This window comes from Physeter macrocephalus, chromosome 14, assembly GCF_002837175.3.
Source record: "Physeter macrocephalus isolate SW-GA chromosome 14, ASM283717v5, whole genome shotgun sequence".
Classification (NCBI taxonomy): domain Eukaryota; kingdom Metazoa; phylum Chordata; class Mammalia; order Artiodactyla; family Physeteridae; genus Physeter; species Physeter macrocephalus.
In genome coordinates this window covers 83,121,377-83,134,682 of record NC_041227.1, presented here as the reverse complement: position 1 = coordinate 83,134,682, position 13,306 = coordinate 83,121,377, and the positions used below count along the sequence as shown (strand labels likewise).

General features: G+C 36.7%; 1 protein-coding gene across 1 annotated transcript in view; it reads left to right on the top strand.

Moving 5' to 3' along the window:
- Nucleotides 1–13,306, top strand: part of NCOR1 (nuclear receptor corepressor 1) — a 163,875-nt gene that overhangs the window by 54,236 nt on the left and 96,333 nt on the right. Inside the window, exons 7-14 of the mRNA XM_024127921.3 lie at nt 1,662–1,718; nt 2,283–2,335; nt 4,753–4,819; nt 7,156–7,328; nt 8,540–8,630; nt 10,317–10,495; nt 10,978–11,032; nt 11,730–11,831. Coding sequence (XP_023983689.1) covers nt 1,662–1,718; nt 2,283–2,335; nt 4,753–4,819; nt 7,156–7,328; nt 8,540–8,630; nt 10,317–10,495; nt 10,978–11,032; nt 11,730–11,831 — 777 coding nt within the window. The remainder of the gene's footprint in view (nt 1–1,661; nt 1,719–2,282; nt 2,336–4,752; nt 4,820–7,155; nt 7,329–8,539; nt 8,631–10,316; nt 10,496–10,977; nt 11,033–11,729; nt 11,832–13,306) is intronic.

Sequence of the window (13,306 nt, the reverse complement as noted above, 5' to 3'; positions counted from 1 at the left end):
TTAGCCCTGAAGAGGTAAGTGCCTTTACGTAATAGGATACCAGTAAATATTTGTTGTGATACGATTTCCCCCTTGTCTCTCAGTATTCTCTGTTACAGCCTCACTTAGCCTGCCTGTTCTTGGCATAGACTCTGTGTAATGTGGAATGCCTCAAGAAAGCAGGTTTAAACGTTGGAGAGTGTAGGTCATCTAGAGAGAATCAGCTGTAGGTGCTAGATATTCCAGATTTATCATCTGTGATTATGCTGTTTGTGTGTTATTTAACATATATATATATATATATATATATATATATACATACACACACACCTTAAAGCTAACAAATTTTCTGATAATTACATTTTGGCTTTTTGAAATTAGAACATTGTTCTCAACTGCAGACTCTTTTGATTGTTGTAACTTGGGGGAGGGGTGGAGTGCTGCTGGCATCTAGTGGGTAGTGGCCAGGGGTACTGCTGAATAGCCTGTAGTGCACAGGACAGCCCCCATGACAAAGAAATGTCTGGCCCAAATGTTAATAATCCCAAGGTCGACAAATCGACTTAAAACTATCTACAGAAATAGCATTAGCTATGCAAGTTCAGTGGTTTTTTTATAGTTTTGTATATGATATTTTTGATATGTTTATTTCTCATCTTAATAACATTTTAAGTTTCTTGGAGTTTGGAAAGTACATTACACTACTTTGAGCATCCTTTGCTAATTAAACATAGTTCTTTTCACATAATATATGCCAAATAAATATTTGAACTACTGTAATTGATAAATGAAAAGGATAACGTTTATTTTAAGGGAACATCTTTCTCTACACTTGGGGATACTGATTGATTCCATTCCCATTTGTGTGTTGCATCAGAAGCCCTGGAGAGTTTCCCAGCCACAGTGCGTGGACGTGGGAGTCTCTGCAGCGGGCAGTGAGCCCTTGTTGTTACTAGTGAGCATGTGCTGGGGCAAGAGAGAGATCTGAGAACCCCCAACACATTTGCTGGATGTCAAATTCCAGCTTAAACAGCTTTAGTATTGAATTTTGTTATATTTCATTTGTCTATTAAAGGTAGATTTCTGTTAGATAGATAGCACTTTGGTCTAGATGATTTTACTTTTGAAAAAGGCATGTAAAAGTATATAATTCAACATTTATTTATTACTGAATACTTTGAGTAATTGAAGCTAGTTGTTTTCTCTATTGTTATTACTAAGGTTTTCTTATAATTGGAAAATATGCTCATTATAAGCTTTTCTTCAGAGAGATCAATTTGGCTTACCGTAGTAAAGATTGGCAACTTTAATGAAAATTTAAAAACATAAAACACCATAAAGACATTGAGTTGAAGTATTAAAAATGTTTGAAGGATTGATTTCTAATAGTGAATATCTGTTCCCTCTTCCTGGAATCTTAATATCTGTTTGTTTTTAAGAACTTACCAATTCTTTAGGTTTTGCTTTCAATACAAATGTTCAGATTTGACTGAATTTCGTGAGGGAGTTATGAAAATAAAATTAGAGAGTATTTCAGGCTATCATATGAAAGAAGAATATTTGGAAATAAGGATAAGTTTGACTGTAGATTAGTATTTAGGTAAATGTTATTAAATTGGAAGTGATTTTGCATTTAGGTAATATAATTTTTAATTATACAATATAATAATGTTTTTATCTAGAAAAAAGCAGAAGAAGCTCATAAAATATTTGAAGGTCTTGGCCCAAAAGTTGAACTGGTAAGTAAGAAATTTCTTTTTTCATGTCTAGTGCTCTTTTTGTAGCAGTTTTTCTTGGGATAAAATGGAATACAGTCACTTACTTTGGGATGAGAGTGATGTAGCTGGGCAGTAAGGGTGATAAGCTTGAAATAATGTGCACGAACTTGGTTACCTTTGTAGAAGCATTTTCCTGATTGTGTTTTTGCCTGAGCAGCCATTTAATCACTCAGGTAGAAGGAGAAAGAAGTAAGAACAGAAATAGAAAGCTCTTTGAATCATACTGTTAGGGTAATATTGGTGTTAAATCCTCCTTTGCCTTTGAGATTTAAAAAAATCTATGAATGAATTTATTACGGGATACAGTGGATTTATGAACTTTCTTAGAGCAGTGGCATTGTTAGGAGATGGGGTGGACAGAGTTATTCAGGGAACCTGAGTCTGGGGGTTTTGGTAGGGCATCTGTTGTGTAGACCCAGTAGTACTGTACCTCAGCTTCCATTGAGATAGAAATTGTGTCTTTGTCTCTTCATAGACTATATGATGCACAACATTTTGTATATAAATGTTTGATTTATTTTATAGCCACTCTATAACCAGCCATCAGATACCAAGGTGTACCATGAGAACATCAAGACGTAAGTATTGATCATCTTTGGAGTTCTTCAGTTAAAGACCGTATATTCTATAAAGAGATCATTTTTATGTTATCTGCTGACATAGTATTATAATATAGTGTAGGTGTGTTATAATATAGTGTAGGTGTGTTTTAGATTTGTGTAATTTGCTGTCGTTTTACTATATGTTATCTTCCTCTGGCTTCTTGGGGGTTGGGGTAACAGCTTTGAGTTTCCGAGGCCAAAAAATAAAATAAATTATTGCATAAAACTAGCTGGTTTTATAATCTGCTAGTAAAAAAGGTGGATACTTAACATTGAAATGGCTTACCTTGAGGCTTGAATTTTTTGCCTCCTGTTTTGTCTTTTTTTCAGTGGAGTACCTGCAAGGCGCATGATGAAGTAAGATAATGAAGCTTTTTCATTTAAGACTAGTGATGACACCGTCCCCCACCAAGCCACATCTGCCATTGCAAAGTAGAAGTGCCACGGATCATTTTATCATTATTCAAAATCCTATTCTAGGGAAATCCCTTCCATGACTCTTGCTAATGACGGTATTTGTAGACCCTTCTGCCATTTCATGTCCTGGTGCCTTGGAAGCGCTCAGCCACCTCATGTGGGTGAGGAGACTGCTCCAGGTTGTAGTTTGCTTAGCCTTGCTCATCCCAGACACCAGGCCTTTATGGATGCACATTTTGGAATGAGAAAATAAGTGAAAAGAAAACCTAATTTACTGATCTGATTGAAGTAAGAGAGGAAGCTAGATAGGTATCTTTTTTTTATTATCATATTTTAAGAGAATTTTAGATGAATTATTCTTAGTTTGTAACAAAAATGTGATATTTCTACTTTATATGTTTTATTAAGTATAACCAGAACATTATACTTACTTACTAGTACCGTTACTAATGAGCACATTGCTATTTATATATATATATATATTTTTTTTTTTTTCTTTTAAAAAATTTTCTTACTGAGAGTATGTGCAATAGTCGACTACTTTGCAGAACTGGTGGCAAATATAATTTGCATGGTAGTATGCATGACAAAAATGGAAATTTGAATAATTTTAACTTTTGTTAAGTAAGTGGTTTGTAATAAAAGTCATATACTTAGAATTTTTCTGTGAGATGCTGCTATGGGCTTGACAACCCTTAGAAGTAGGTTAGGCAAAACTCATATAAAATATACCTTGTTTTGGAACTGTTTCGCTGTTTTAACATTTTTACAAAGGAGAATAGCAGATAAAATCTAGTTGGCTACTTTTAATGATTTTTTTTTCCGCAAAGCTTCCGTTATGTTTGTGTTCTGTCTTTTCCCTGATATTAGCTGCAGAACAGCCCTGATTTATTTCATATTAGCTACGTTGCCTACTACAGTGCTTATCACACTGTCCTGAGATGGGGTTCTTCATTTAAATTCTTAGGAAACATTTTAAGTTATATTTATTGATTGTCATTTGCTTTTGAGTAGCACATAATTACAATGAGAGCAAACTGAATATATGGTAATGCTCCTACTGTACATCACCTTGTGAAATATCGTTTACTCAGCTGCATGCGTCTGTATGAATCGTTCAGTAGCTATTCTGTCATCACCGTCATTTGCTTTGTATGAAATAGCAAATGTTCCTTTTAATAATTCTCTTCATCTCTTGGCTACTTTTCCATATAGCCAGCTCCTGACTGTCCATGCTTATTTGAGTGGAGCCAGTGTCAATGTTAGTCCTGAGTGGCAGATAATCCAAAAAATTACTTCTGCTTGCCTTGGCTTTGTATTTATATTTGAATAATCAGCTTGAAATCCTTTCTGGAAGTAGGTGGGGTATAAATATTTATATCTGAGCCTGCATGTCATTGTTTTTGAAGGTTGCAGTGCTTCCAATTTGAAAAGTGAAACTATTACACTAAGTTATAAGGGAAGTCTTCTGTCCTGTCACGTTGGCCTCCGTGGCGTCTTAGAGTGTATTGTGTTGTTTCTGTGTAAAGCAGAAGCCGCCTCTGTGTTGGTGTACTCTCACAGGAGGGAGGGCAGCACATACCTGAGGGAGGAGATAACTTTACAAGCTCCGCCTTCTCTTACGCCCCCCTCCCTCCAAGAGTGTGCCAAGGTGTTTATCTCATGAGGGTTCTTAAGGAGAATCAGTAACTGTGTAATCAGTACTTGAAAATATTTGCCTTACAATTGAATGTAATAACTAAAAATGAACTGTTTGTATTAAAGTCTTACTATAGAATGGGAGGAACTTTAGTCAGTTCTAATTATTGCAGGTGTCTTATTTTGCAGGGTGAAAAAAATTAGGGTTAACTTTGATTACATCATATATTCTTAAGTGATCTTCGCTTGTTTTTCAGTGTCTCTGAGAACAAAAAAGTGAATGCATTATTAAATTGTACTTTTTCTTAATGTCATACAACCATATTTTTCTCTTCTAGAAACCAGGTGATGAGGAAAAAACTCATTTTATTTTTTAAAAGAAGAAATCATGCAAGAAAACAAAGGGTGAGGTCCTATCCTTGTTAACTGAAATTTGTGCAACTTTCCCGTCCGCGCTTCTTCCGGCATTCGCTTTCCCATTGTAGTGAGAACGGTTCTTGATCACACATGAGAACAGGTGCTGATTTAGACAGTAACTATAGATGTGATGTAAATATAAATCTAATTCTAGCAACATTTTGGTGTCATAAATCACATTTAATATCATTATCAAATTAATTTCTTTGGTCATCTGTGTATAACATTTTCATCTAGCCCAAATAAAGAAAATGGTGAGTAGTTAAAAAAAAAATATGAAAGAGAAATAGGATGATCTACGTTTAGTCTCTTAACCCTCAAACAAATGTGGGTAAGTTATGGTCATGCTGATAAGACATCACTGTTCTTTCTTATTAGAAACTGGGTCAGCTAAAGTTCAGCTTTTTCACATTCACATCGTTTTTCATATTTATTATATGACTTGCAGTCTAAAAATTTTGTGGTTATAATCTTCATGGAAATTAAGTTACAGAAAATATAATGCCAGTATTCTTATTTTTATAGTGTGTTCCTACTAATTTTAGACAGACTATTAACTCATTTAAATTATTTTTTAGTGAATAAATGATGTTCTTTGATTCACATCAGAAATGAACTTTGTACCTTGTATTTAAGGACGTGACAGTTTAATGAGTTGTAAGGGTCAGCAGCTTTTATTTGGTATATAACTTCTAATGTTCTAATTTGCCAGTCTAGTCCTTCAGATACTTTCTTAAATTACCGGTCTTGAATCTTTTTTTTTTTTTTTTTGCCAAGAGCATACACATATAAATAAGAAATTAGCTAAAGTATTTTTTTCTATCCGATAATTTTGTTGTAATTATGGTGTAATTGCTAAATTTGCTATCTGGAGACAAACACAGAAGCACGGACTTTGTTTTCATACTTCACAGGGTATTTAGTTATGAAGTTTATATGTTCATTGAGTTGCTTAATAAATACTTATTGGCTATTTCCTTTGTCCCATGTATTTTTCTACAAAGAGAGCGGGCAGCCACGTGGTTTTAGCCCTTAGGGAGCCTAAGGAGTAAGGGGGTAGATGAGGCTGCAGGCGATTACAGTGTTGTGGTCTTACGATGGCACAGGATGTACAGATGACCATGAGAGCGTGTAAGGGGACAGCTGGCGCAGATATGAATCATGAGGGGTTGTTGCACAGGGAAACCAGTCCTCTGCAGACTTTCACAAGCAGGGGGAGCAGCTCGCGGGAAGGTCTGGGAAGTGGAGGGAGTGTGGCGGGTTGCAGAGGGCCAGGCTTGGACTGAGCTGGGAGGGTGGCGAGGAGTGAGGCTGCGCAGGGAAGCCAGGGCCGGGTCGTCCACAGCCCAGGGGTCATGAGGGGGCTTTGGGTCAGATCCTGAGGGCGGCTTTTAAGTGTTTGAGCTGAGGAAGTGAAATGTTGAGCTCTGTGTTTTAAGAAGTTGCATCTGGTTATGCCATTCAGGGTGCATGGGAGTCATGTAGGAAGGAGGCCGTTGCTTGAATCCAGATGAGACCAAGGGGGCGTCATAGAGCTGAGCGCAGGTGGAGGCCCAGGAGTGGACAGGCTATGAGGAGACGGGACATGGGGAAGGCAGTGCTTTCCCCTCGCGGCCGCTTCCTGGAGCTGACCGTGTGGCAGGCCCTTTCGTTGTCTCACACCCACGGTCCGGGGCTTGTAGTGCACGGTTCTTTTTTTCTTCTTCTCTGTTTAAAAAATGAGATCATACATTATTCTTTTCTCTAAAAGTATTCGTTCTCGATTTCGTGTAGTTTACTGCATTTCTTTTTATCATAAAGTACAACCAATTTCTGCCTTTTCCAGACTGTCAGAAATGTTCATTATATGGCATTATTTTTAGTAAGAAAAAACTGCAAGTAACCAAAACGTCCAGCAGTAGAGGGATGGCTTAAGTGTGAGTGTTTTCTCTGACATATTGGAAGGATAACAACAAAATGTTAATCTGCTTGCCTTTGGGATTATGAACTATTTACATGTTTCTATTTCTCATTTTCCATTTTTTTTTGACAGTGAAGATGTAATTGTTATCAGAGTGGCTCATCATTTAGTTTGTTAATTTGTGTAGTCTTAATATTAACTAAAAAATCCAGCCACGATAGGCTCTATGTGTTGACCTTTCCTAGAAAACAGCTCCCTTTCTTTCTCTTCTTTCAGATCAAGGACAGCTTTTCATTCACAGTTGAGTCATAGGCCACATGTACTTCTGACTTAGCCTTAAGAAGTAACCTTTACTTTAAAGTATTAGGTTTGTCAGAATCACAGAGTTTAGTTTAATTATTAATTTGCTACGGGTATTTAATAGGAGCAAAAAATCTGCCAACGTTATGATCAGCTCATGGAGGCATGGGAGAAAAAAGTGGACAGAATAGAAAATAATCCTCGGAGGAAAGCTAAAGAAAGCAAAACAAGGGAGTATTATGAAAAGCAGTTTCCAGAAATTCGAAAACAAAGAGAACAGCAAGAACGGTTTCAGCGGTAAGTGGTTTGATGTTCAATGGCTATGCTGTTTTCCTTTGAATCATACTTTTGATCCTTAAGAATATTTATTGTTACCTGAATCTAATCATTAAGAAAGTTCATAAAGAACTTTTATTATGTTTTTCCTCTTTTTTTTTTAAATGGAAGTGTAGTTGATTTACAGTGTTGTGTTAATTTCTGTTATATAGCAAAGTGATTCAGTTATACATATATATACATTCTTTTTAATATTCTTTTCCACTATGGTTTATCACAAGATATTGAATACAGTTCCCTGTGCTATACAGTAGGGCCTTGTTTATCCATTCTATATATAATAGTTTGCATCTGCTAATCCCAAACTCCCAATCCATCCCTCCCCCGCCCCTTGGCAACCACAAGTCTGTTCTCTGTGTCTGTGAGTCTAAGAACTTTTATTTTGAATATAAAACTTCATTATCAGCTAACAATGTTTATGCCTTAGTGAATTTAATATTAATTTTTTATATTTAATCATGCTGTTGAATCTAAATTTAAGTGAATATTTTGAAATTAATTCTTCAGTTCTTGAAAATGCTCATTCCTTTGGAAATGACAGTTAGTAAGAATAGACTTGAATGTCTCACAGTTCTTCGTTACCTCCCAACATGATCAAAACTCTTAAATTGATTGCTAATAGAGAAATTCTTTGTTATTGGTATGTAGTTTCTAATTTCTTTTTACTTTTAGAGAACAAATACTTTTGCAAAGGTAGAAGCTTTAGTTTTCTTCTCCACTGTCTCATGAAAGCCCCGTTAATCACAATTAAGTTTCTGTCAGGGATGATGATTGTGTTTTTTTCCCATCCCTTTAAAAATGTTTTGTGTATTTTTCTAAGTCTGCTATCCTGTTCTCTGGAAGGCAGACAAAAGACTGCTATTTGAGATGAAAATGACACCAGTAACTGTAGTTTTCCAGAAGTTTCCCATAAACAGTTCTGCCAATGGAACTTAGACATGTAACCTTTAAAAAGAAATCTTAGCATTTAAATTGTTACTAATTTTATAGATAAATGGCTTAAACATATTGCTTAAAAGTAGTTTCTCAATAGCATTTTAGGTTTCTTCTCTGACTTCTAGTTGATTAAAAAGTCCCATTCAGAAAAGAAATCGATGTAAAAGTAATCTAACTGATATGTCTTCTTTATAAAAGGCCTTTAAATATATCTCTAATTTCTCCCTCATATTTAGAGTTGGGCAGAGGGGAGCTGGTCTTTCAGCCACCATTGCTAGGAGTGAACATGAGATTTCTGAAATTATTGATGGGCTCTCTGAACAGGAGGTAAGACAGTTAATTGATTTAATTCAAGTTAATTGATTAATTATTCAGGCATTTTAGCCTCATACCCCATAAACTAAGGGTTTATTTGTATATAACTGAGGGAGCACTTACGGCGTTTGAGTTGTTCCAAAGTTTGTGGCCAACCATCGAAGGTTTTAAACAAGGCCGCCCTGTGATCATATTGCCATTTTTACGAAGACGGCTTTGGCAGGAGGGAGGCCTGGAAAGAGGTGAGGAGGCTGTTATGATAAAAATAAGGACCTGAGTCAGGGCAACAGTGGCAGAAATGTATAGGAAGTGCCTGGTGGAGAGATCTGTAGAAGGTAGAGTGGACAGGACAAGTGTGGGGTGAGAAAGAAGAGCAGGTTAGAGGACTGAGCTGCTGGTGCCGTTTCCTAAAAGAACAAAGGAGCGTGTACTTTGCAGGTGTTTGTATGTTGGGTTGTGGACCTGAGGTTCGGGGGGATGTCCAGAGTGTGATCTCTAGCCACCTGAGATCTGATCTGATATTAATAAATCGGTTCTGAATAAGAATAAATTTCTGTTCCTAACAGTGAATCTTTGTAGCTGTTTTCAGACTATCTCTGAAGGTCGGTCCAAAAACCATATATTGAGTTTTGCTAGTTTTGGTTTTATAATATGGCTTTAAAAAAAATCTCATCTCTAAATTCTGAAAGTCATGTTTATTTGAACATCGTGGTCCTCTTACGTAATGAAGACAATTATTATATTGCTATACATTTCAGAATTTGTGGCCATAATCTCTGCAGTGATGACTAACTCTGTGTTAAATTTCTTTGCTCACTTTTTGACTGATTCTATAAGGGGGGCATCTGTAAACAGCCAAAACTAGTATCAGGTGAGGTGATTTCAAGCTAATGTGTCTGTCCCAAACCACACTTTGGTGTTCAGACTCATTGAGAGTACCCATAAAATTAGAACCTTTGTAAGGACTTGACTCTGAGGCAATGTCTGCTTCTAGGAGAAGAGTTTCAGGAAAAAAACCTAGCCTTGTATTGAGGTCAGTACTTATACTTTTTGGTAGAAGTTTTCTCATGGAAGTTTGTGCTTATAAACTTACTGAATTAAACTGGGGGAAAAATAAATTGTATAACTGTAACCAAGTTTTAGTTGAAATTCTCAGGATAATAGTCTTAAATTTGCAATGGAAAGATTATGTAAGATTAGCAAGAAGTGTTTAATACCTAAGTAAGTTTAGTTAATTTAAAATCAATGACCTTAAGATTTCGGTTCCTGTCTGCTTATTTTTCTATTTTATTATTCTTTAAAATGATGTTAAGACTTTTTAAAATGGGGCAATATTAATGTTAGTAAGTGCTTCATAAGATCATTACTTCAGTGACCTGACATTACTGTGTATCCTTTAGGTCTAAGATTCATTATTTGAAGTATCAGCTTCCTTTAAGGAAAGAACTCTTCTCAAATTGTGGTAGTGGATTATAAAAAAAATAATACCTGTACTCTCTGCCTCTGTTGTTCATGCAATGAGTATTTATTAGATAATATGTATAATTACTGTATGTTAGATGTTATGGTACCACTGCTGTTGTCATTAAAGTACATACGTGGTGTTTCATCGTCTATTAAGACAGTTGGTCTGTGGCCCTTTTAAAGTTTTATTCTCTGTAAATTGCATTTTTTTTCTTTTTTCTTTTTTTTTTTCAGAATAATGAGAAACAAATGCGACAGCTGTCTGTGATCCCACCTATGATGTTTGATGCAGAACAGAGAAGGGTCAAGTTCATTAACATGAATGGGCTTATGGAGGACCCTATGAAGGTTTATAAAGATAGGCAGTTCATGAATGTTTGGACTGACCATGAGAAGGAGATCTTTAAGGACAAGTAATTTAAATTTGAAATTACTCTCTAATAGAAGCTTACATAAGTTAGTGAAAAGCATTGGCATTTATTTGTAAATTGAACTGTTTCCTCCAAAACTTGACCCCATTTTTGGCATTTGAGTGGGTACTGTGGAAGTCAGAAAAGACAGATTTGATATGACCTTCCTGTAAGTTTATGGGTGGGAATGTAGGTACCAGGTAAGAACAGGGTTGTGGAGTCATTTTAAGAGTGGTACCCAAACCTGGGCGGTGTCCTGTTCACCCGGGGGTGCATTTTAAAGTTACAGATTTCTGTGCTCTACTGTATTCCAATCCAGTCAGTTCCTGGCGGACCGGTGCCCAGGAATCTCTGCCCTTTAAGAGGACATTAGTATTTAGGAGTCGCTAGAAATTAATCTACATTATGTTTCTATTCCCAAGGGCTTTCCCCGCTCTTTTTAAGCTGTTAAAATGTGTGTGTGTTTTTTTTTTTCTTTTACTCAGGTTTATCCAGCATCCAAAAAACTTTGGACTAATTGCATCTTACTTGGAAAGGAAGGTAAGAAATGGTTTGCATTGAGAATGTCTGTAGGTTTGTGATGGTTGCTGCTTTGAAGCTTCTGTGCCTAGTGCACAGAAGTAGTTAAATAGAAATATAAGTAGTTAAATAGAATTTTTGCAAAGGGCTTGATACAGAAAAGATTCTCATGTGAATAGTATAGTGATATTTACAATTATATGATGACCAATTCTGAGCACAGAACACAGACTAATTTTCATGGTTAATCAAAAATGACCTGATATTATATTTCCCTAAAAACACATAGGTTACAATGTCTTTTGAATATCATTAAACTTCTAATTAAAATTTCAGAGTCCTGATTGTCCCTGAAATTTTTTCACAGTGGATTGGATGTTGGGTTTGTGAGCAAAGTGAGACATTTTGAATATTTATGTATATAGAGGAAGAAAGAGAATTTAGTTACTCGTAAAGAAGAAAGTGCTTGAATGTTTCTGATAATTCCTGGCATCTTTTACATAATTTGTATTAAGACAGCTGTAATTGTCCATCAAGATAGTAGACACTATATATACGTATTTTTACAGCCTTAGATATGCCTTAAAAAGCTAGCCATTTGTGGTTTTCCTCATTTTATACTTTGAGAACACTAGAGATTTTCCTTGAAAGTGTTACTTGATATTTTAAAAAAATTTTATTTCATTGGATCCTCAAAAATAATTTTTTTTTTTTGTAGAGTGTTCCTGATTGTGTTTTATATTACTACTTAACCAAGAAAAATGAGAATTATAAAGCCCTGGTAAGAAGGAACTATGGAAAACGCAGAGGAAGAAACCAGGTATGTTTCATTATTGTATGAAACAATTTCAGGGTTGGTGGAAATATGAAAAATTTTATAACAGGAGCCTTATATGTAATAAGGTGTACTTTAGGAATTGACGTTTCTATTAAATTAATTAGAATGTTATGAGCATGTTTTGATTATTTTGAATATATATTTAATGTGTTATATTTTCTACTTTGAATGCATTTTAAGTTTCTAGTATAACAAAATTAATGAGAAGTTTTATATTTTCATGCTGTCGAAATTGTGCATGTCAGAGTTAACAATAATAATGTAATTAAATATGAGAACCGTGACAGCCTATTTAATATACCACCCTTACCAGTCTTTTTGTCTGTGGAGGGGACAGGTAGAGTAAGGGAGAGAAGTACAGTATGGTGACCAGAGTACAGGGTTGTTTACTGAAATACCTGGGACCTGATTGTGTTTCAGGTTAACTTTATTTCTGGGGTTAAAGCACTTGACGTCAAAAAGATTGTTTTTAATGCAGTGCAGTATGTGTTTTCACAGTCGCAGTTCAGTACTTTAGAAACTCTTTTCCTTCAAGTAGCTGATCAGCTGCCGTCACAGCTCCCATCTGTTCTTCCTGTGCGCCCCACACCCTGAGACCGCTTGCAGGATGCGTGGCACGTGTGGGCGCGGACAGCTGCTGCCATCTTCAGCATTCCTGACGCTCTCCCTTGCACAGTCCCCCGCCTTCCCTTCCCTGGTCACTCCGGTCGCCAGATACAGGTTCTCTCATGATGTGTGGTCATTGTTCCTCCAAAACAAGGCCACCTGACAAGATGTGATGGCACACTCATCAGAAGCAGTATTTCTTGGTCAAAGAAAGTATAGAGTGTTTCATGAGTCAACTGTGTAAAACGCTGCTAGAGGTCAAGTGAGCTGCGGTGGGTGGGTGAGGGGCCAGGACTAAGGCCATAGTGAGCGAGGGGCACGGGGTGTGGGGCGACATGCTGCAGAGCACAGGTGTCCCCTTGTGTGTAAGGTTCGCTTAGAGAGGGCACCGAGGAATGGTGGCGGGGCTGCTGGGAATCAGAAGGGAGGGAAGGGCCTGCTGGTGCAGCAGCCAGTGTTGCAGAGACAGAGCAGTGGCTGCAGAGCTCCAGGAAGGGCTAACCAACTAACCGAATGGCAGGTTGGACGTTGGCGGTGATGTGGGAAACTCTGTTGCACCAGAGGAGCCAGGGCATCTCCCCACTTCCCACAGAGAAAGTGGAGTCAGGGTCCATTAGCCAGAGATGGTAGAGCCCACCAGCATCTTAAACAAGTTTCAGCTACTAATTTTTTATTTTTTTAAGTGATTCTTCCAGTCCAAGAACATGGTATATCTCTCCATCTGTTTGTATCATCTTTAATTTCTTTTATCAGTGTCTTACAGTTTTCTGCGTACAGGTCTTTTGTCTCCTTAGGTAGGTTTATCCCTAGGTATTTTATTCTTTTTGTTGCAGTGGTAAATGGGAGTGTTT